At 52.1% G+C, this 23531-nt stretch overlaps 3 protein-coding genes across 3 annotated transcripts in view; 1 reads left to right on the top strand and 2 right to left on the bottom strand.

Moving 5' to 3' along the window:
• TGME49_213000 (replication factor C, subunit 5, putative) overlaps nucleotides 1-1200 on the bottom strand; it is a gene marked incomplete at both ends in the record, with an annotated part of 9145 nt that extends 7945 nt beyond the window's left edge. Inside the window, 2 exons of the mRNA XM_018779585.1 lie at nucleotides 120-183; nucleotides 1093-1200. Coding sequence (XP_018637869.1) covers nucleotides 120-183; nucleotides 1093-1200 — 172 coding nt within the window. The remainder of the gene's footprint in view (nucleotides 1-119; nucleotides 184-1092) is intronic.
• Nucleotides 1201-3692: 2492 nt separating this feature from the next.
• TGME49_212990 (hypothetical protein) lies at nucleotides 3693-15642 on the bottom strand. Its single transcript, XM_002371007.2, has 11 exons — nucleotides 12929-15642; nucleotides 11646-12247; nucleotides 10586-10813; nucleotides 9418-10081; nucleotides 8678-8884; nucleotides 8123-8221; nucleotides 7297-7372; nucleotides 6810-6950; nucleotides 6121-6229; nucleotides 5490-5618; nucleotides 3693-5088 (listed from the first exon to the last, which is right to left on the bottom strand). Exons 1-11 carry the CDS (start codon nucleotides 13734-13736, stop codon nucleotides 4957-4959), a joined length of 3195 nt encoding a protein of 1064 aa, XP_002371048.1. The 5' UTR covers nucleotides 13737-15642; the 3' UTR covers nucleotides 3693-4956.
• Nucleotides 15643-17141: 1499 nt separating this feature from the next.
• On the top strand, nucleotides 17142-23136 carry TGME49_212980 (hypothetical protein). Its single transcript, XM_002371006.2, has 2 exons — nucleotides 17142-20370; nucleotides 20788-23136. Exons 1-2 carry the CDS (start codon nucleotides 20077-20079, stop codon nucleotides 22639-22641), a joined length of 2148 nt encoding a protein of 715 aa, XP_002371047.1. The 5' UTR covers nucleotides 17142-20076; the 3' UTR covers nucleotides 22642-23136.
• Nucleotides 23137-23531: the final 395 nt, after the last annotated feature.

Genomic DNA, 23531 nt, shown 5'->3' with positions numbered 1-23531 from the left:
TCGGAGAGCAGAAAAGCTTTGAAAGACGAGAGAAAGAGAGAAAGAGTAACAACGGGCCGAAGAGGAGAGCGGTCACAGGAGACAACGCGGAGACGGAGAAATGCAAGTTGCCTGTTTACTTGTTCTGATGATGTCGTCGTGGGCCAAGACGTCGCTAAGGCGCTCCGGGCGATACTTTTCCACCTGAGAAAAGAAGATCGGGGCAAACACCTGGCTGTCTGGAAAACGCAGACGTTCGACCTCCAAAAATGGGAAGACGAATCAAGCTCCTCGCCGAGACAGAGCCCCCGCATATCTCGAAGAAGCGACGACTGGCATGCAGTCTCCACCGCTCAAGGAGAGAGAAGAGTCAGAAGGCGGGGAAGAGAAAAGGGAGTTCGAGCCAGAGAAAGAAGACACGGGGAGACGCGAGAGGAGCTGAGCGGAGACAGGAAAGGAGAACGAGTGCAGACAGCGACCAGGGTAAAGGACAGACAGAGGAGGAAGAAGAAACAGAGGAGGAAGAGGAAACAGAGGAGGAAGATGAAACAGCGGAGGAAGAAGAAACAAAGGAGGAGGAAGAAGAAACAGAGGAGGAGGAGGATGGAAGAGAGGAGACGGAAAAGAGAGAGAAAGAAGAACACGGGGGAGAGAGAGAGAGGTGATAGGCGGGACTAAGGAGCCTTGACATGGAGAGTAGCAGACGAACGGCGAGAAGACAGTGAAGAGAGAAAACGCGGCGTGAGAGGACGACGGGAGAGAAGAAAACGAGAGAAATGGCAAGGATGACAAGGAGAAGAAGAGCAGAGAACAAAGGGAAGGACGGCAAGGAGAAGAAGAGCAGAGAACAAAGGGAAGGATGGCAAGGAGAAGAAGAGCAGAGAACAAAGGGAAGGACGGCAAGGAGAAGAAGAGCAGAGAACAAAGGGAAGGACGGCAAGGAGAAGAAGAGCAGAGAACAAAGGGAAGGATGGCAAGGAGAAGAAGAGCAGAGAACAACGGGAAGGACGGCAAGGAGAAGGAGAGGAGAGAACGAAGAACGGGACGAAAAGGCAGAGGGAAATGAGGAGACACCGGTGGGGAGAAGACTCAAAGGGAGAAGAAAAGGCTAACCCAAGGAAGGGCGCGGTCTGCATGTGCAGAAGGCAGCTGGCTGCTGGCCTTCTCGGGGGCTTTGCCGAGGTTCTTCGGCTCTGAGGAGCTCGCAACGTCTGCTTCCATCATTTCCAGAGGAACGAAGCCAGCGCAGAAGTGGAGAAACGAGGAAGATAAAGAGAGAAGTTCCAAAGCTTGCACAGAAGGGCAAGTGCGTCGCACAGCGCGTCGGCGGGACGAGGAGACAACGCGCGAGAGACAACAGGCAACGTGACGGAAAGACTCGAGGGAACCGCGAGCGACGAGACCGCAAAGAGGAGAGACAAGACGCAGCCGAATGACAAAGACTTAGACGACGATTTTGTGACGAGAAGAGAAGGACGCGGTGGAGAAGGGGAATCGCAACGGGAGGGAACAGAAGCGAGACGGCGAAAGCCACAGAGGGTGGAGAAACGAAAGAGACAATTCAACTGGGAGAGGAAGGAAAAGCGCTGGAAGGGAGGCGCAGAAGAGGTTGCCGGGGAGGACGAGGGGAAAACGCTCGATTCTCGATTTGGAGTAGAAAGAAGGAAGGCAGAAGAAGAGAGATTGCAGAAGCAGGAGACAGCACACACCCCCGTCGCAGTGTGTGCGCCTTTCTCGCGAGTTTGCGCCGAGAAAAGCGAGAAAAAGAACGGCCGCCGGACTGATTCGAGGAGATCTCGGGTGCGGACGTCGATTTTCTGGAGAAAATGCACGCGTTTTTCGCGAAAACCTGACCGCCTCGCGAAGCCAACACTCCACGCGTCTGTCTTGACCGTCAGCGTCGCCCCCGCCAGCGATCCGGAAAGAAGTCGAGAAAAAGTTCTGCCCTCCTGCGACGGCAGCACACCGAACGGAAGGTCCCTCAGTTCACAAGCCGACGCGACTGAGAAGACTTTCGTTCTTCCTGCAAACGGAATCACACAGTTAGTTCTCGCAGAGCAGAAAAGAGTTAATTCTCGCGAGGGAAGCCGTGTCTGCCTCGAAGGAAGTCGAGCTCGCCTACTTCGAGATGAGGTTTCGCGCAAGAAGAGATTTCCGTCGAGTACATCTCGAGTTCCACACTTACCAGTAAACTGTATAACTTTGAGTAAATGCAACGGGACATTATGTAAGGTCTTCTCGGAACCCTCTGCAATCTTCTATCGACATTTCGTCGAAGCAGAGTGACAAATGGTCGATGTGGAAACGCGTGACGCTCAGAAAGCGCACTGCCCGTTAGCCGGCTCGCAGCACAGCGTCGAAGGTAGCTCTCCCAGGCGTTTCTTTCGAGAGACTGTTTTCTCGAGAAACAAAAGAAAGAAAGGACGCGAGTCTGCACGGACGGCCTAGGCGTCCTCGCAACGACTGTGAATCGTGTTTTGCGTCGAAGAGGGAGAAACTTCTGACGAGACCCTCGAGTCCGTCGAATTGAGCGCGTGCAGAAACTTCACATCGCGCAGGCATCGCGAAGAAACGCAGAAAAGAACGCTTGCGCCCATCTGCAGTCGGCGACAGACACGTTCCGGATCTGTCGTCCCCATGATCGGGATTGCTTCCCCGTTGTTTTCTCCTTGGCCATGGCCTTTGTGCCGATCGGAGTGAGTGGCCGAACGCGAGGGGTAAGCGCGAGGAAGAGAACGACGGCAAAGTGTGCAGCAGGGTCGTCGACAGACAAGAGAGGAAACTCGCCGGAGCAGTGTGTCGACATGCTGGTGTTAACGAACCCACGGTGATTCTCCCGTGGATGTCCTCTGCCTCTGCATTTCAACGTGACTCTCAGCCTTCCTTTAAACTGCTGTTGCGGAGTCGTGGAGCGCTCTCTTTCCTGACTTCTGCGCTGGAACAGGTGAAGTCCGTTCACAGGGTCCCCTCACCTCAGACGGCTGGTCTCCTGGTCTAGACGCAATGCCGCGAGATTCTTTTTCTCGGAGGAGACAGTGAAGAACGCGGGAGAAGGGGGTCTCTGTGTCTGCTTGAAGAAGAAAGGAAAAACAGCCAGGCAGGTTCCCTCTGCAGAGAACTGAGAAACGTTCCGCGAGGGCTATCGCCACTCTGGAAAGACGCAGGGACGTGATACTTCCTCGAAAGTGAAGGGGAAGAAATCATGTTTTTTCTCGTGGTCAGAGAACGAGAAGGGAGTCGAGGTTTGCAGGCAAGCACTTCCAAACGTTTCGGAACGTCAGACAAGGCGGCATTTGAGCAACTTCTGGTTGCAGTGCCGCACAGTCCACCTCAGGGGTCGTCCGTGATCTCGCTCTTAGAAAAGTGTGTACCGCTGCACCTAGTTCTCCCACAACCGCCGCGAGGACGTTCGGTGAAAACTGTTTAGTGAACATGTCTTCTGCTTCTGCCGACAGTGTTCCGAGCGACGGCTTTCAGCGCGGAGGCATGTTCGCATGCTATTCAGACACTCTCCGAGCACGCAGCGACTACGAAAGGAGAATCCACCGCAGCTGTCTCCGCAGAGACTTGCGAAGACTGTGGCAAGGTGCTGTTCTCAGAAGAGTCCTGAGATGGCGTCCGCAACGCAGCGGGCTTCGAGTGCACACGAGACTATACGGACCCTTTCGGAAACGCCGAGTGGTGCGCGCTGCCGTAGCGAAAGAGAGAGGATTTCCGAGGACTGATTCGCGTCAAGTTAAACAGAAAAAAGTAAAGTGTGCAGGCGCGCTTTCGTCAAGGTCCAGTTTCCCTCGCACACTACAGAGGTGAAAAAACGTTTTCTGAAGCGACCGCAAAAGATCCAGGAGAGACAACCTCGTGAGCGGCCTTCCGTGTGAAACACGAATCAAGACCACAAGCAGAAAAAGGAGTGAGAGAACCGTTCTGCTACACCCACCTCTTGTTGGTCAGGTGACCATCGTCCAGGGGCATCTAGCATCAAACGTGACTCACAGTTTTTTCACACGAACAAATATATATATATATATATGAGTACAGATATAGCTTCGAGTAGACTTGTAGAATGAAGGAACATACATATGGCGATGTCGCACGCGCCCAGATGTCTATTCCTCTTTCGGGAATGTAACTAGTTCACTACCATGCTACCTCTACATATATTGGTAAATATGTTTATATATACATATATATATTTGTACTTTGATAGGAATGTAGAATCAGAGCGAGAGAATGAGAGGTTGTGTGTGTCTCTACTAGGTCCCCAGGTGGCATAGTCAGTCTCAGGAGCAAGCTGGGCGTTCGGTCGGCTTCCCCGTCAGTCGAGTTTTGCATGTATTGTGAAGGGATGAAGAAAGGTCCTAACTTTCCCCAGCAAAAAACTTCTCCCCACACACCGACGGCGCTGGAGCCGCCCGAATCCAGAAAAAAACGCGCAACAACAGCGAACTGGCATTCTCACGTGTCATGGGTTGCTACTTCTTCTACTGTCCTTTCTCATCTACGCAAAACAGTTCGACTTCTGCGAAAGAGAGATACTCAGTTCGTTCACAGATAACACCACTCTACATAAACATGGACGTGTGTCTCTATGGATATGGGTATGCATTTGTCTGTATACGTATGTACCGGGGTACATATGTAGAACGGAAGAGAAGGAGAATGCATGCGTAGATGCGGCAGGCCTCCAGGAGATGTATGCATCTCTCCCCAGAAAGAGAAACTCCTTCACGAGTTGAATTTCTTCGAAAAACGCAAACATCAGAAGAGGAATGCTTCTCCACAGGCAGAACTGCCTCCCGTCCACTCACCCCAAGTTGAGTCTTCGCAGAAAAGACGAATTCCTCGTCCAAAGAAAGAAACGCGATGGGCGATGAGACGGAGAAACAAGTGAAAAGAGACAATCCAAGAGGAGAAACGCGCGCGCAAGAGACAAAAAATCGAGGAGACTAAAAAAGCGAAATACTTGAAAAGAAAACATTAGACGCGACGCAGGCGCCCCTGAGGACGAGTCCGAAGCATGTAACGATCCAGAGTCCGGAGAGCTGCAGGCGCGTGCTCCGCAGTGTATTTTCCATCTTGCAAAGACATTTCTCGGTCGGCCAAAAACGCCTGAAAAACAAGCAAAAAGCTTTCTTCTCTGCTTACTCGAACACTCAAACTATTTACACAAAATATATATATATATATATATATATATTTCGAGAGTCTACGGAGACGTACGTATATTTATATTTGTATATATCGTATCCATGCACTGAGTTGCATGGCTAGTGCAAGAACGAAGAGATCTGTACACGCTGTAACGGATAGGAAAATGCTTGCACACATGTGTGTGTGAGCATGCATGTTGGACACCAGTCCTTCATATACGCACACAGACATCTACATGCATGCATATATAGATACATATGTATATGTATGTACACGTATATATATGTGTATATGTATGTAGTAGATGAGAGTAAGAAATGGTATCATGCATCAGTTTATGAAGCACAGAAAATGCTTACCTGAAGGAGTGTGTCGGCAGCCAAGCCAAAGACGTGCATGCAGATGCTGGCCACGTAGAGTGACAAGACGAAGGCCACAAAGACTGGCGCCCACAAAGAAGACAACTGGCTGTACGTGTTTGGAAACATCTGGGGGCAAAGAATTGGGGAAAACAGAAAAAATGAAGGCAGAAAGGAGAAAACAAGCCAAGTCTAACTTGCACGGGAGCGGAAAAAAAACTCGAGACAATGACGTCGACCTGGCAAAAAAACAGGGGAAAAAAGAACGGCACCAAGGGCTGGAAAGAAAGGTAACTCCCAGTTCTGCATTGAGGAAATCGGAAAAACGGAGAAGGTCTCGTGTAGCATGAAGTCACAGGGTTTGTACGTGATCCAAACGCGACACAAAATCCATGACTTTCGCCCGACAGGCTTCCGGTGTGTGCACGTACACCTGCGGTGTATGTACAGCTGCGCTGCCTCTGGGCACAGCTAACAGAAAGCCGAGAGTGTGTCTCCAGGAGCGGCGGTCACATTCCAGAGACGCAGAAATCGACTGAATGTGGAAAAACCAAAAACCTCCTGCAGAGGGCCCGGCCCGTTCGAGAAAGACGAGAGAGATTTGTTTCTCGCGGCTGAGACAGACGCTTACCGGCAGCAGGGTGTATGTACACCAGGCGACGCAAATGGAAATCGAGAGCTGGCCGACGAGTTGCAGCAGCCAGCCGATCTGCCACACGAACGCGGTGGCAGCAGGATTCCTGTGGAGAGAGAGCAAGCAAGTTGCACGCGCAGCAAGAGGCGCACACGTATGGAAGAAATTCTTTGAACAACGGAGAAAACCTTGTGCTAATCGAAAGCATTATTATTTCTCCTCTTCGCACGAAGCCCCTTCGTTCGACGCACCAAACAACGACACAGAACGCGGGAAATACCGCGAGAGAGCCAGTCACCCAGGTCTACGAATCACCTGTCCTCGGGTGCAGGTGTACATACACCCCACAGAACCGCAGACGTCTCTCCACCTCTGAGCTCTGTCTGGCAGCATTCTGGCCCGTTGGTATGCGTGTGTGCTCTCTGGTTCTTCTCTGTCCCTCGCACAACACGGCGCAGCAGGACAGTCTCTCCACGATAGTCTACTGAGAGAATCGTCTTCCCTTCCTTTTTTTTTCTTTTCTGTTTGTCCTCTGCCTCTTGTCCTCTGCCTCTGCACGCTCTCTTCTTTTCTTTTCCTTTCTGTCTGTGCATTTCCACTGCCGAGCACTGAGCCTTTCTCCGTGCTCCAGTTTCTCCCGCGCTTCGCAGAAAAACGCAAAAGCAGAGCTCCACGTCTTGTCTTGCCTTGTTAGCGTCGCGATCGCCGTCCACGAAGCCTGCAGAAACGGCTGGCCGAGGAGCGCGACGAAGATGAAGGCCGTGGGCGTCACAAACTTGACTGGGGTGTACAGACACGCGACGCAGTTGGAGACTCGGCACAAAATCCTGAACGACACGGGAAGAGAACGCAGAAAACGGCAAATGCGCGACGTATTGCAGTGTAGAGTCCAACAGTCTGGAACATGTAGACCACTGCAGAGGCGACTGGTTAGGTGGAGACGATACGAAGCGCTGTCGCGTAGGAACTGCTGCGCGGATCGACGGCGCACACACACAGATACTGTGGTTCACTTCTAGACGCGAATAAGCACAAGACTGCGAGCGCTTGCACATGTCCGGTTCTCTGTATGCCATGGGAGGTCGCAGACACCTGAAGAACGAGGTGAAACGGCAACGCCACGAAAACGAGAAAAGAGAGAGGACAGAACGAAGAAACGAAGACTGTTCTCACCGCTTGAAGACTGAGTGGTTGCGGCGCACTGCTCGATAGCGCGCCCAGCCAAAGAGAAGTTTCAGCATTTGCACAGCTGCACATGCACGCACAAGAAGATGCACAGACACCCTAGAAAGAAGACGAGGGTCGAGGACGCATCCCAACGAAAAAGAACCATCGGACGAAAGGCAAACGAAAGACCAGATGAGAAGGAGACTCACTGAAGAAGAGCGCGACAAGGCCTCCCGTGAAAGTGAGCACTTCCCCTCCGCTTTGTTCACAGAAGACAACGGATAAAAAAACTCTGACACACAGTCCAGGCGCTGCGGGCTGACAAACACCACAGCTACAGTGTGCTGCATTTCGAAAAGCCGTACGTAACAGTTACATGAGACACGATTCTATAAAACCGTCTCTACAGATATCGACACACATCGAAGTAGAGAAAGACATAAATATACAGAGAGAGAAAGAAACGAATGCGCCTCTGCTCACAGAATATATATATATATATATATATATTGTCGCACACGTATAAATACGCGTACATATGTATATATGTATAATCATGTATCACAATATAGAGGGTGCAAGACCGGTAAAAAGAAGTACAGAGAAGTCTAAAAGCATGGAGATAGCCGCAGCCACCTCGATCTGAACGTCTCTCTGACGGCCGCGATCCTACGTGCAAAGGCATTTGAACAATTGCATGTACAGATGTATGTGTGGGTGTGTATGTATAAATTCGTAACACTGTGTACTTCATCTGCCCTAGCGTAGACAGCCAGTGAGACATGTCGCGGAAGACGCGACAAGAAAAGCTTTCTTTTTAAAAAGATCTTACAAGAGAGAATGAGGCCTCCAAGAGCAGCCGAGCCGAGGTGGTAGGAAAACACGACCTTGACTGCCTCCGCCGCTTTCGCTTTCAAGCATTCCCGACGACCTGCCCCACTCGGAAAGCAAACGAAATTCGCGTTTTACTCTCGACAGAGCACTCAATTCACAATCTGTCACACAGACACAAGTGAACATACGTATACATATATACATATATATATATATATATATATATACATATATACTGGTGACACATATGCCTTTATATTTATATTCTGGGGTTGGTCTACACACATTTCTGTTTCTATTCGCGTTCTTAAAGCTGCATATATATGCGTATCTATATACTTGCACCCTCTGCGCAAGCTTCCGTTCACACGCGTGTATTCATAAAACGGTATAAATGCACGCTACAAATAGGATTACAGTTACGCAAACAAACGGATATATTGGTGTACAAACATACACATGCGTATATACATGGATATATATATATATATATATATATTTGTATGTGCATATTTCTGTGGCGAGGAGAGTATCTGGACCTATCCGGACTGACCGTGCATGTGGCGAGGCATGAAATACCAAGCGGAGGCGAAATAGGAGACGATCATCCGCGAAATGGCGTTGAGGAAAGCGCCTGTCCAGAGGGCGACGAAGAGGAGCGCGAGAAGGAGCGCCACCGAGGACGAGGAAAGAAGCGGCAATCGCACCCACGGACTCAAGGAGGGAATGCATGCGCTGATTGGCAAGGTCGGAATCGGCCCTAAGTGAAAAGGATTCATTACCAGAAGAAAGCAGCAAGGGTCTCTTTGCGATACGCGCAGGATAAAGCAATCGCCAGAGGGAGCTCACAGAGGAGAAACAGCGGATGAAAATTGAGCAAGAACGAACGCTCAGCATATCGAGAAAGCTCATCCATGGACAGGACTCTTGACACTCAAAGGTTTCGGAAAGTCGATATGAGACATGTCGCATCGACAACACAAAGAAAAGTACATGACCAGACGTATACGCTTGCGAACGTGTCATTGAGTGTGTGCCTATATGGAGTTCGATTCCAGTTGTTTCCCCATTTCCTGCTTTCTCTCTCCTTCGCTTTCTCTCTCTTTGTTCCTCACGTATCATTATCGTTGTCAAAGTGTTTCGTCGCTGCCCCCGTTTGTGTCTCTTCTTACGTCCTGTCACTGCTTCATCACTGCCTTGTCCCCTGCCTTGTCTCTCTTCCCTCTCCCTCTCCTTCTCTTCTTCTCCCTCATTTATCCTTCTCGTTCTCTTCTGATGCTTTCCAGGCCTCACCGAGAGCCGCAAGGTGCGAGACGGCGGCAACCACGAGCGCGCCCTGGGAGGCGAGAGCAGTCGCGGCCGCCAGGGGCACGAGAAGAAGGAACTTCGACGGCGCCTGCTGCAGCAGCGTCGCAGAGGCCGTCAGAACGGACGTCGAAACGTGCAGTTCTCGCCGGAAAAAAAGCGCGAAGAACGCGACTAGAAGAGCCGCGAGACAACACAGACACATTAGAAATAAATTCCCCGCGCCGGACCCGACCGCCAACGGAAGCCCCACAAACGCCGACTTGCTCAGAGACTCCGAAGAAGAGAGCGAAGAGAGTGAAGAGAGTGAAGAAGGAAGAGAAACGGGGAGAGAAGAAGAGAGCGAAGAAGGGAGAGAAGAAGGGAGAGAAGAAGAGAGAGACGAAGCAGGGAGAGCAGCAGGAGAAGAAAGGGGAACGAAGGCAGTGTCGATCGGAGAGGAGAGATCGAAAGGGTGTGTGTTCGGAGAAAAGGACGACGAAAGGAGCAAGGCTCTCGAGGCGGCATAGGCGCAGTAGAATTCGTAGGCCGCGCCGAGCAGCAGAACCTCAAGGAGGAGAACGAGGCCGGCAACGACGGCGTGTGCGGCTTTTTGTAGGAGCCACAAGAAGAAATAGCCGAGAAGAAGTGCAGCCGCGGGAGCAGCGAGCACCTGCAACCATCGCAGGAGGAAACTGAGCGAAAATTGCACTCATGAGTTCTCAGGCCTCATACGAGACAAGGCGCCGAGTCACCGATGCAGAAATGAGACACTGGAACACTCAGACGTGGACGGCTCGACGCACATCCCACCACACGCATGTTTGCGCATGGATACACAATCTTGCACGCACATTTACACTGGAGAAGTATCACGATACACATGGAAATTCGTCTCTTCATGAATGTGGGCCAGCCTTTCAATCAGCAAACATTGTTCTCCCAGAATCTCTTGAAAGGTTACTTGCAGTCCTCTGGCAAGGCCCCGAAGCTTCGACAACATGCGCCACCGGCTCACCCGACCCCCGCCCGTCCAAGCATGCTCTGCTTTGTCCTCATATCTTATCTTATCTTATCTTCTCTCTCTTCCGCTGTTTCCCCTCGTTCCCCGCTGCTGGGTGCGTAAAGAAGAAGGAGGGCACTGCTGCGTGCAGTCTTGCATGCGTTTCGGACTCACGAGCGGCCAGGCGAGGTCGACGTCGGCGACCCACCGAACCCAGGAAGAGAGGAGACCGTGGTCTTGCGCCTTTCCGTCCGCGTCCACGAAGAGGCAGTAGCGGCGAAGCAGCAGCGCTGCCGGACCTGCACTGTACCAGGTGCAGAGTCCTGCAGCCTCGGTGTCGGGCGGACAGACTCCTTTCTCTCTCTCAGACGAAAAGGAAACTGGACAGCGCTTGGTGCAGACCTGCACGAACGGCCAAGCGACTCCAGAAACCAACGGACTATCTTCCCACTCACTCAGCCTCGCCTGCGCGCCTCCTTCACCGACCACCGTGCGGCTAGAAATCAACAGACAGATGGAGACGCCGAGAGAGATCTACGTAGGCAGAGAGACAGACACAGACACAGACGCAGACACCAGACGCAGACACAGACGTAGACACAGAGGCAGACACAGATACAGATGCAGATACAGAGGCGTCTTGTGTAGCTGTACACTTGCGGAAGCATGCATGCGGAGAGCTGTGTGCATGCGAGGACAGAGAGCTCGGGAATCGTTGGCGTCCTCACAGTTGTACACATACACAGTGTATATGTTAAAGAGGGACGGAAAAAATGGACCCGTCAGCGGTCTGTTTCTCTCACCCAGATGAGTCAAAATACACGCATCTTTATCTGCGCACGCAACGTCCGTCCTCTCCACATAAGCACATACTCCCCAAATATACACAAATATATGTATATATATTTATACACATATGCGGATATTACGTAGAGAGAGACTCACAGACAGACATCTAGTCCTAGCCCTGAAGCTGCGTCCATTTCTACGCACATACCAACCAAACCCTATATATTTATATTTATATTTATATATAAATATATATATATATATCGATAACTCCCTCTCCCCACAGGTGTATCTATTGGGCTCATGGTCATATCCAGATGAATTTTAATCTGTTCCTCTCTCCATATCACTGAGTGCGCACCCCGCTCTTTGTGTATCTTTCGGTTTCTGACGCTTTCCACTGCAGGGCATTTGTGCGCCCACCCCCGGCGCATTTTCGTCTTACAGGGAGGATGCTGCATGCAGAGAGTTCCTGGTCAATGGGTGTTTCCGGTTGTTTCTTTGCAGGCCAGTAGACGAGCGGAAAGTCTTCGACGCCGGGGTCGTAGCCGCAGACGCGGCCTGTCCAGTCGATACCGGCGGAAAGGCGGGCGAGAGGCGAGGCTGAAGGAGCAAGGCGAAGGAGCAGCGCCGCAGCGCATGCAGTCCAGCAGCAGAGGAGAAGGACAAAGAAGAAGAGGTCCGTGCACCTTCTCCGAGGCAGGGGTCCGCGACTGACGTCCAGTGGACTGCGTTTCAGAAAAGGATGCTCCCAGCTGACGCACCACTCTGGAAATTCTTCAGAGGCAGACGCCAGGCGTCTCAACCTCTGAGTCGAGTCCGACGTAGAGGTGTGTCGCATGGAGGACTCAGAAGGCGTTTCCTGCGGGAACAAGCCGCCAGGCGCGGACTCGCGAGCAGGTGTGGACGCGAGTCGCGAACGGGATGACACTGACGACGCGTAGGCAGCAGTTCCGCGCGAGAGCGAAACACCCTCCGACATGCGCAGCGGCGCGGAAGACGCGGACGCCGTGAACGCAGACAAACAGGGCGGCTGATACGAACCGCCTGAACGCACAAATCAGTGGATTCGAGCTGGTTGAGAAGACGAAGCAATGCCAATGGTTTGATGTGAGAAACAGAGATAAAATGAGTGCTGGGAGGAGGAGGAGAAGGCGGAGTCGTCGCGGCTAGCACAGAAGAAGAAAAAGTACGACTGGGTGCTCGATGACAAGGAGAAGAGGAGTACTTGCAGAAGAGGGAGATGAACAGGTCGCCCTTAGTCTACGGGATGGAGTAAAGGCGGATGAAAATGGAGAAGAGGTGACAAAAAGGTACACGGTTAGGAGACAAGAAGAAAATCGAAACGCGCAAGCACAGGGCAGACAGGCAGCGCGTACAAGCATGCGCGGAGGGTGTCTGCTCAAAGAAGAAAAATCAGTGAGAGCGATCGGTGGCATACATAACACACCGACTGCAGAGAGGAACAAGAGGCGGCGACGAACGAGAATAATGAGACAAGAAAGCGAGTGAAGGAAGAGATAAGCGACAGACGAAGAAGCTATGCAAGCAGCGTGTCTTTTGGAGACAAAAGCGGCGATAAGAAGCAAGGAAAGAGAATTGAAGACGTTAAAACATGAAAACTAAGACAAACGTATATATCTATATATATATATATATATATACATGTGCATGTGTGTACATATATATATATATATATTTATATGTAAGTAGATGTTGAGGTCTTACGGCTTTCACTTTCCGCTGGGGAGTGTATCTCTGTAGTTTCATCTTGTGCGAAGTACGCATGTGGATCGTAGGCGGTTTCTCCTAAGACTCTGGGGCGCGACATGTTGCCTGTGTATCCACGAAGAGCATCGACCCTAGGCGCTACACCAAAGGCCTGGTCGCGGTCTCTCCACCTGCTGCGGTCTCCCTCGGTCCCTACAGGCGCCGCAAATGGATTGCTTCCCTGGGCAGGCCCAGAAGAAAGTCTTATATTCGGATAGAAGAGCGCGCTGCTCGCGCCGTCGTAGCAGGTGCTGGCGGCGAGGGTGTGGACGCTGGCGCCGAGGAGGTCGACGTCGCGAGGAAGGCGCGGAGAATGTCCGACGTCAGTGACGCGACTCCATTCTTGGGTGTTGCATGCAGCCGAGAACGGATTCTCTCCGGCCTCGCCAGGCAGCCACTGCGAGGAAGACATGGAGGAGGAGGAGACGCCCGAGAAGGCGGCGTGTGCATCTGCAGTCGAAGAAGAAACTGCGGAGTAGGGAAGTCGACCAGAAGGGCGAGAAGAGAGAGACGCAGTGTTCCAGTAAATGGATGGTTGCAAGGAAGAAGAACAGTCCGCAGCAGGGACAGCTGGCGCAGGTGAAGAACGACCATCGTCGACGCGGTCCGAGGCGCGTTCGCCTTCACTCGATCCCGACAGCCGCCGGTCACCAGCTCCGGAAGGAGATAGAGAGGAGCGCTCCTTGAAGCCTTGGGCTCCAGGGCCCTCGGCTCGACCGCGGTCGCGCCCCAGCGAGGCGTCCGCGGCGTATGAGGAAAACGACATGTTGACTCAGGGAAGGCCCTCGCGAAAACGAGGCAGCGGAGACGGCGAGAGAGACCAAGGTTAGCAGATATGCGAGAGAGAAGACGAAGATGGAAGTTGAAAAAAGAGAAAAACGGTAGACCAGAGGGGGCGACTGTGTGGAAAAGCAGCTCCCATGTCCGGGTGTTCTAAGAGAAAGAAGAGAGACGCGACACGCTCATCTTTCGGACTCCCCTTCGCTGTGCCGAACTCATTTTCAACTCCTCAAGTACAGCCAATGCTTCAATGCAGTGACACAGCCAGATAGTGACATCAATGAACTATACACCAAAAATTATATATATATATATATATATATATATATATATACTTATACGTATATAGGAATTTGTACGTTGTTTCTGTGCAGCTGTGGACGATGGTGTTATCGGTTAGGGCGACTTATCACGGATTTTTACACAGAAGGATATCCTTCGTTCTTGCAAGTTCTCAGGAAGGAAGGCATTTCCAGAAAGAGCTCCTTTGTTATCACCGGCGGTCGACACGTAATGGTGGAGGCGGTATAGACAGCGGAACTGGGGACGCAAAGAAGCGGAAGGCGAAAAGTTAGGCCCCCTTTTCCTCTTCCTTGGAACCTCGAACAACCACGAAGTAGACAGAGAAAGGGGAAAGACAAAGTGACAGAGAGGCGCGTCTTCTTCGAGAAACCGTTGAAGAGCGGTACAGGCCCGGGTCCCGGGGTTACGGCGATTCCCTGTCTTATTTTTTAAGGAACGTTCGCAAGATTCAGCTGCTCCGGGGCGAAGAAAGACGAATCAAATGGTTTGGGGATACCTAGCTGCTCCGGCGGAAAAGTGAGCTCGGTCTTGGCTGCTGGCTGTTTCGGAGAACTCAAGAGACGAGACGAGCACCGGGGAGCGCGGGATAAATCTTTCAAGTGCCTCGTGGAGAAAGAAGCGGTGTGTAGACCACGGGCCGGAACGTTTCCTCTCGCATGCAAAAGAAGAGCGTGAAGGAGAAGGGAAAAGCAAAAAAACAAAGCGCGACAATCTACCCCGCGCTCTGGAAGCCACGAAGAAGGCTCACGCGGCGTCGTTGGCGGGTCAACCGTCGCTGGTGTGGCACGGAGAGCACAACGGGGGCAAAGTCGAAGAAGAAGCGTGTATTTAGCTGGAACAGAAACGCCAGTTCCCCTTGGCCGAGCGTTGAACGAAAAAATCGCTAGAGAGGAGAAAGAGAGCAAGCGGCGGGGAAAAAAAGTGTTTCTACGCGTTTTCGTGGAGAACTGAAAGGGCGGCCGTGGCAGTGAAGAAGGGAAACTCGGGGTTTTACGGTAGCGTGTCATTGCATGCTCTGTTGTCTCTCCAGTTTCTCCACAATGGATTTGTATTCAGTGTTCTAGGCACTTGAACGTGCCTGTTTACTCGATTCGAGTTATGGCAATGTGGACGCATAAGATCATCGCGCATAAAGCGGTGTGCTCGTTCTGCCACTGCACACCAAAGTGCGCAAAGGAAGCTACGTTTCAACTGTTTCTTTCCACGTTCACAAGCAGCGAGATTGGCACTGAATCAGGTGCCAAAGCACGTAAATCTTGTGGTTTCACCCGGAGCGCTGTGTCCTGACTGGAAAGGGTTGAAAAGACCGTTGGTTGCTGGGCAGGTTGGAGACACACAGAGTTAAAAAAGAAGGGGATTGGGCTTGCCACTCGAGATGACAAGGTTTCTACGAGGAAACAGCAGAGTCTCTCACTTGTTCGCTAAACGTGTGTCGGAGCGCGTGTGTTGAGTGCCGGTCGACTGCTATCATCAGGCTCAGCAAACAGCCACTTTCTTCTGTTTATCTTGGGCGGGCAGGAGGACCATCCATCCACACAGCGAGTCGTGTACTTGCGGAAAACGACATTCGCGACTTCGAAGACACCGGGAAACGAACTTCCTCCATTGTTGGGAGACCTATTTGTAGAAAGGCACCTCTCAGTATAGAGTCACGCGTGGGCAAACGACGGGTACCGTCCGTTTTCTTGTTTCAAGTGACTGCGGAAACCACGGCGAGAGAAAGTGTCATGGGACTTCGCCTTCTAGCGTATTGCCGAACGGGATCCTGACGCCAGTGCTTAAGAGCACGGTCTTCTCATGAATCCGAGATCCATAGAAACTATACACCGGCTGTGGTTGGGCAAGCTCACATCGTGCGTACTTCAGATACAGTTTCCACTGGTGATTAATACTGTCTTGATGAAAATCGCTGAAGCAACCCCTCGGCGTGTCTGCGAATGTATAAAGAATGGAGCGTGGACAGAGATGGTCGTGTGCCGTTGACGAGTTGATACACACTCTACACCTGTCTACACGCAGGGGAAAGTCGAGATAGAAAACGTTTCGGTGGATAGGGGTTTCTGTGGGGGTACCACCCCTCCAACCTGGCTCATTCATCAGGCGGGGTTGCCTGTCTTGTGTACTTGTTGTTTCCCAAGTTGACGAAGTTCGGATCTGGTGCTGATAATGTCGTGACTGAAATGCATATCAACTGTATGTCGTGGCCCAGTCCACTGTCGTTAGTTAAAAAAGCAGATGGAGTTCAGTGTTCCGTATAAGCAACCATCACCACCAGGTAGTCCCGGGCACTGAATTCATGAGCCTGAACTTTGCAGTTCTGTTGTACTTTTTCTCCACGCAGTCGCAAATGGCAGATTGCTAACAATCCTCGTGTTGCACCTGCCGGACAAGTATCGTCGCTAACTGAACCGTGTTCAATAACAAAGGCGTTCCACGAACAGGAAACGTCACAACAAAAGAACGACCCCACTGGCTCTCCATGGAGGGAAAGAGCCCGCTAGGTTCTTTTCGAGACGGTGGAATTCGCGAGGCGTGTCAGAAAGGCCAGTATGAAGAGTGGGTAGGCAAGTAGGCTTGGGGCGAAGCTACGAGCGTTGTTGTCTGTGGGAAGAAACGGGAAGTCAGCCTGCCGAGTTCGCAGACTCCCGTGCTTACATAATTTATAACAGTACGTGCACCAAGAAACGCACATACTCAAGTTCTTCTTAGCTGTAGTTCTCACCTGCTCTAAAAGCGTGGCATAGCATTTGACAATCCCGCACCCCGATTGTGATGGCAGGCACAGATTAAATGTCCGTCCCACATTCCGTAAGATAAAAAAGTGTAGAGAAAAAGGTATTTACAGAACTCCTCCATTTTAACAAGAAGGATGAAGGCTTAAATTCGATCTGTCTTTCCTGAAGCTCCTCCGCTAACTAGATGTTGAACGCTAGAAAGTGCACACGTCTCTGGAGTTTCTGCTGTTGGTGTTTAGCACAAAGTGCCGTTAGTACACGGGAATGTAAAGAACAGAATGTCTGTCCTCGCGCAGGGTCTTCAAGTCCGGAGCAAGCATGCCAAGCAAATGATAACAGTCGATCGTTTCAGTGCCGAAGGAGAGTTACAAAAAGAGTCTTATTCGTTCCGCAGTACGTCCTAAGCCGTGTACTGTCTTTCACACGTTACAAGTAGAAAATGGTGGAAAATCACCGGGCACGGTACGACTGCTCCCCCACTTTCGGTCAATCTGGAAGCCTTGACGCTTACTAGGCATCACATTTGAATGCTGTGAGCCTTTTCTCCACTTTAGTCGAGATCGGCTCACGTAAGCTCTTTACAGCCGTAGTGGCTGGACATCTCAGCGTTCTCCCCAGAAAAAGGTAGTTTGCGCAAACCTAGGAATCCCATTTTATAGTGTGTAATAGGGAGTCGACCTTCAGTTGTTATCGGTTTGATATTGCACGCCATGAGTACATAAGGGAAAGGAAAGGTTTTACCCCAATTTCATGAGGGTCGCCGAGCAACTTAGAGACTCCGTCCTTATCGGTATCAATCGGTTGCTCCACTGTACGGTCGACATCTTAGGTGGTGCATTTTCCCTTATCTCTAGAGCGCGGATATCGTACTCGGCAAGTCCAGGTGTACAGAAACATACTTTTGCGCAGAAAAAGTCACGAACACGACTCACTCGGCTCCCCCATCCCGCCGCAGCTAACGGGACTGTGTCACTTTATGTCCTCTGTGAAGTGACCGTGGTGGAATGCGTGGCGTGCGTTTCCCTCGCAGGTCCACCAGGAGGGAACTGTTCGTCAAACGACGTCCGCTGAAGAGACTCTGATGCACGCTCAAAAGTGGCAAATCTGGTACCTGCATGCGAACTCGCTGCTTCAGTCCCTGTGACGGCTGTCGTTGTCCGTTTGACGCATGTGAACAGTTTCCTCGCTGTAGTGAATTCCGCCCGTTTGCCTAGGGTCCAGATCCCCAATACCCCTCCAGGAAGCTCTCTGAATATTTATTTATCTTTATATCTGTACATGAGTTTATGCACAGGCTATCGCGCGGCGCTTCCTGCTTTTCCACGCCGGGGTCCCGAGAGCCGTTTACAGTGTTGGTATTGCAGGGTTTCTCGTTTTTGTCTCAACCGCGTTTCTCTCGGGGGACTCGCTAGCGAGGTGGTCCCGTGCCAGTGTACGGGAAGAAGAGCTCAGTTTCTCTGGATTTTTAGTTTTGAAACGTCACTGGCACGTGAATCACTGATAGGAATTATCTGTATCTTACTTTTCGGCAACAGAAACCCTGGGCGTTGTGGTTCGCCGGCAGCTCTCGTGCCACGCGCGACGCATCGAAGCTCCAGAACAGAGGCCAGTCTTCAGACAGCTTCGCGGCCGGCCATTCCGCGCGCGGGTTGTCTGGTTGCTGTTCGCCACGGACTGTTCGAGCCATTTGCGTTGCTCACCGTTGCGACGTTCCTGTCATTCTTATTCCTTTTGTTGGACTTTCTTCCGGCCTTCAAGTTCTACATAGGAAGCTCCGTGCCACCGTGTTTCTCGGCGGTGTCTGCTCCTCCCGAAGACGGCGGCGCGGCCGAGTTGCGCAGCGCCGTTTGTTCCTTTTTCCCGAGGCATTTCTGCCTTTCCACGAATCTCGAGGTTGATGGAAGTTTATGCAGATAACGAAAAGTCACTCGACTCAAAAGTTCTCAGAAAACTACGCTTCTTCACACGTCCTCGTCTCGAAGCTTCGCGGCCGACCAACAAGCGCGAGCGCAGTGGCGGTGCAAGTCGACTCGGACAGCTCTCTTTACGCGAGAATCAGGTGTTTCTTTCTGTGTTCTCGGTGGCAGACAAACAGGAGGGTTTTGTTAAACGGGAAGTCGACTCGGAAGAACGTTGTTAGCGGTAGTTTCAGAAAACACCCGACGAAATCCTGCAGGGAAACGGGCGTGGAGAGTCGAGGAAGTCTGCTCGCGGCAGCTCCGCTGAGACAACCCGGACGATTCTAAAGAAGAAGCTGCGTCACGAGTGCAACTCCCTTTTCCCCAACATACATCGAACAATTCGTGACCTCGCGTCTTCACCGTGTTTTTCCCTCTTCATTTGCCGGGAATCTCCGGAAAGCGGCCCGCTCTCCTGTGTGGAGTTCTGTCTTTCGAGCTGCGCGTATATGTGCAAAGTCTTCGGCGCGTCACATAGCGCGGAGAGTGAAGAGAAAAACTCTTTGATCTTCATCGATTTTCGTCTTTGAAAAGTCACCGGAAGCCGGGGCAAAAGACGAAGAGAAACGCTCGCAGGTGACCCATCGCGGGAATCCAAGCTTCGCTCTCTCGCGTGCGTTGAGACAAGCGCGCGCCTAGTGTTGACTGTGACACGCGCTTCTCACAATCGCTATTTTCTTTTTCTCCTTTCACCGCGACTTTTTTCCAAAATTCCATGCTGACTGTCGGCACGGAAGAGAACCAGAAAATAACCTCTGTCGCAGGCGGTTTACCGGGATACCCCTGGAGCTCTTTTCGAAGGCACCCAGACACGCGGCCTCCGTCAACTGCGGCCGTCGCTGGAATTTTTTTTTCTCTCACTTGTCTCCTTGCGTTCCGCGAGAGAGGAGGCAAACCGTGTTTTCCATTTTCGAAAAAATAATTTGTTTGCCCCTTTTATTTGGAAAGGTCGATACCCCAGAGGAGCCCCAGTTCCGGTAGCGGTCTACCTGTTGCAGCATATCTGTTGGTGAGTTTGGCAATAACTTTGGCGCCCATCTGTCGTTGAGTTGCCTCTCGGACGGATCTTCAAAGAAGACACAAAAGACAGAAGTCGAACGACGAAACGTGTTGAACAAGCTGCTGGCTCCCCCGTAAAAAGCGGCGGCCAACGATTGCACTCTTGTCTACGAGCAAAGTCAGTTCCGGGAACTGGAGGCGTTTTCTCTGAATACTTGCCTTCCTGTCGTGTGTGTCATTCTGGATCTAATAAAAGAGTGAAAAATCGGGATATTTCGGGAAGGCCCCAGTCTTGACGTTTACGCAGGTGAACCCCTTGTTTTCCACCAAAATGGAAGAGCTCTCTCACGCCTCTCTGCCGCGGTTCGTGGCTGCGGCCGAGACAAAGGGAGACAAAGAAGTTACGGGAAAAGATCGATTCTTTGTGGGCAGAGCAGAACATAGCCCAAGAGACACTGACTTTGAAAATGCAGTGGGTAACCAGCTCCTGGCAGGGACGCGTCTGGCGCAGTCGTCGGGGGCCTGCTACGTGAAAATGCTAATTAGCAACCAACTCGCGGGAATGATAATTGGCAACACCGGACAGGAAATCAAGCACCTCAAACAGGTCACCGGCGCGAAAATCGTAAGTCCCTAAGGCGCTTTCTGTTCTTTGCGGTGTAAAATAATTTCGTCGACATCCATTGCGTTTGTTCAAATTTTTGTGTCTTTACTATGCAAATGACAGACCAGTAACGGTGACCGTATTTGCTTCCCATGGCTATGAACGCACAAGAGAATTTTGATCCCGTTTGTAAACAGACGTTCACGGTCTTAATCAGGAATCCGACACTCACACCCTAGATCTGCTGTCCTCAGTGACTTTAACGTGTGCCCTCGACAGCCATACCAGGCGGACTGAGAATGCGATTGAGTTAGGTATAATCTTCAGAGTTCTGCCGTTTCACTGTGTTTTCTGAAGACTGAGTCCGTGAGTCCGGCGTGTATACTCTTGTTGAATCGAGTCGAGATTCCTTTCGTGTGTGTGGTCCTCCGAAAACAGGTCCTTTCTCCCCACGGCATGTACTTCCCCGGGACGACAGAACGGCTGGTGGCGGCAGAAGGCACGGAGCGCGCTGTGTTTCAAGTTGTCGACTGGATCATCGATCGCATGGACGAGCTGGCGCAGATGCCCTCTCAACCTTCCACCGAGGATCTGCTACGGTCGACAACGTCTTTGAGCAGCGGCTCCGGCGGCTCGCTGTCCCGAACTCTCGCCTGCAAGATTTGCGTTCCGCGTGCGGTGATTGGAAGTTTGATTGGCAAGAAAGGCGGGTACATCCAGTCTGTTCGCCTTGCGACAGAAGCCAACATTAATATTTCTCCACTGTTTGTGACCGCAGACGAAGCGTGTGCCGAGCGGGTTGTCACGGTTGAATCTCCCCGGAAGCAGAGTCTGAGGACGGCGGTCTTCACCCTCGCAAGGAAAATCAACACGCACCCCGAAAAGGCGACTTGCAAACACGTCTGCTACTACCGGAAGCTGAGCTTCGAGGCGCCGCCGGGGGTCGCGGAGCGCGCACACAGACAGTCACGGTCGCGGAATCAGAGTCAACAAAGCCTTCCGAGGAGAGCGCTCTTCGACGACGCTTCGCCTGAGGCGGCTCTGAACGGGAACGACGCAGCGGAGCTCCTGTGCACTTCAACCTCATCGGCATGTAGCGCGAACCCGCGGACCTCTCGCAGCTCGCTGTCGAAGATCGGAGGCGGCGGCAGCGCGCTTCCCGCCCACGACGAGTTCAGCGCCTTCGAGGCCTTCTCGGCAGCTCACTCCCGCCAGTCTTCCCGTCTCGTGTTCAGAACCGCCGAGAGCCTCAAGGCCCTCACTCAGCATCAGTCCCAGCCGTCCCTGGATGCGTCCACGGGCGTCGACAGCGGCAGCGATGAAGGTGCGGGTTACCCAGCTCGGGGAGAGCATCATCTTCGTCACCCTGTGACGGGTCTCTGCGACTCCCGCGCAGAGTTTCTGAACCCCAAAGTCTCCACAGTCGTTGTTCGACGCAGCGACCTGGGCGCTGTAGGTGCGCCTGTCCGCACTGCGGGTTCTGCAGATGCCGCGGCGACTCTCCAGCTCTACCTGAAGCAGTCTGCGTCTCTAGGCGGGGAAAGAGCACACGGCCCTGATGTCGTGGGAGACGGCGAAGCAGCGAACTTGGACACATGCCACGACACTCCCTCGACTGTGTGCAGCACCGCGGCAGGAAGCATGGCTCGGCTGGCGAGCATTCTGCAGTGCATTCAGGAAGAGTCGGAGCAGCACGAGTGGAGGAACTTGGGAGGCTCAGATGCCCCACGAAAGGGAAGCGGCGGGTCCGGCAAGGCCTCCGGGTCGTCGACTTTGGACGCAAGCGCTCCTGAATTTTTCCCGCTGAGGCCACGATCTGAGGAAGTGCTTGTAGAAGCCAGAAAAAGCGTCGCGAATGGCGTGGGGAGGGCTGCTGGGAGCGTCAGGGAAGTTGCTGCAGTTGCTCTCGGCGGCGGGCTGAGCGCGGAGCTGTCCCATAGACGGCTCCTGGAGCATCCCGTGCACAAGCTGCGGGAAGGGAAGGCCGAGGAATGCCTGGAAGGGACGAAACAGTTGAGCACTGCCATCGCAAAGGTCGAGTCGGAGAGAGACGCAGAGGTGAACGCATCACGGCAGCCACCGGTGAACAGCCAAACGAAAGGTCCGGAAGGAACGAATTCCGAGAAATCAATGGAGGCGGATAAACATAGCGAAGCTGCCCAGCCGGAGATCGCGGGGATCGGTGCACTCTTCGATGAAGGCTTTTTGACGTTCATGAAGATGTGGACTCTTGCCATCGTCTTGGGATTCGTCGCGTATCTCGCGGCGAAATGTTTTTTCGTCGAAGCGTGACAGTGGGACTTGGAGACCGAGTGGAGACGTCTCCAGACCTGCGTCACCGCGTAGAGTTCGCTCCTGTGTCTGCAGGAGAAGCTGTGGAAAGGAATCCATTTTGTTTTCCGTGAATGAAGAAGTCCAGTACCGCGTTCTGGTGAATAGACTCATATGATGCGCTACTTCGTGAACATTTACCTGTAGACATACACTCTGGACGTGTATATGTGTTTTTGGCTTCCGAAAAAGTATCGAAATGAGAGAATGTGCGTGATATGTCTGGGTCAGGTCCTCTGCGCGGAACCTGTTCGTATTTTAGCGGACTCAGGACCCGCCGCGGAAGGGACATTTAAAACCGTTGTCTGGGACCGTGTGAGGAAAAGTTTGCAAGAAAGGTGTTCTCTGCCTTGTGTGGACCGTGTGGTTTTCGCGTGAGTGAGAATCAGTTTTGTTTCTATCGAACAACTGAGACTGTACCTTTACCACGGTTCTCTCACTTATTTTCCTGTCACAGACAGTGGTCCAGTCGGCTGAACAGAAGCCACCCACGCGTCGGTGTGCAAACAAGCTTCGCTGCGACGCATTTTTGAATCAGAACACTCTTGCTCACTGAAGCACCCGCACCACGATAGCTCCAACTGACCACAGAAGCAGAGCGGTGATCTGGCTCTTGATTTGGTGGAACTCGTAGCTGTGGCCGTCGTGGACTAGTACTGAGCAGGGCGATCGCTGCAAGTCCTCACCACTAGGTGGTGTCCTTCGCATGCCGCCAGAAAACACTAGTCTCTCCAGGATTTAGCTGGATAAACACGTGGCAAGCAATAGATTACTGATGCGGTTCTTCGTAGGGTGAAAGAGGAGGAAGTTTGAGAGTTCCGCTTCATGCAGATCGCTACGTGAAGTGAGAA

Source organism: Toxoplasma gondii, chromosome V (genome assembly GCF_000006565.2).
Source record: "Toxoplasma gondii ME49 chromosome V, whole genome shotgun sequence".
In the NCBI taxonomy this organism is placed as follows: domain Eukaryota; phylum Apicomplexa; class Conoidasida; order Eucoccidiorida; family Sarcocystidae; genus Toxoplasma; species Toxoplasma gondii.
Note: the sequence above shows the minus strand (reverse complement) of the source record. Positions and strands in the feature narration are given on the sequence as shown.

What these genes read in the sequence shown, in the direction of transcription:
- TGME49_212980 (XM_002371006.2), top strand. Translation starts at nt 20,077, where the DNA reads ATGGAAGAGCTCTCTCACGCCTCTCTGCCGCGGTTCGTGGCTGCGGCC. An exon ending in AGGTCACCGGCGCGAAAATC is followed by an intron (nt 20,371 to 20,787) that starts GTAAGTCCCTAA and finishes CTCCGAAAACAG; the next exon opens with GTCCTTTCTCCCCACGGCAT.
- TGME49_212990 (XM_002371007.2), bottom strand. Translation starts at nt 13,736, where the DNA reads ATGTCGTTTTCCTCATACGCCGCGGACGCCTCGCTGGGGCGCGACCGC. An exon ending in CTGCATGCAGCATCCTCCCT is followed by an intron (nt 10,814 to 11,645) that starts GTAAGACGAAAA and finishes CCGTTCGTGCAG; the next exon opens with GTCTGCACCAAGCGCTGTCC. An exon ending in GCGATCGCGACGCTAACAAG is followed by an intron (nt 6,230 to 6,809) that starts GCAAGACAAGAC and finishes CTCTCTCCACAG; the next exon opens with GAATCCTGCTGCCACCGCGT.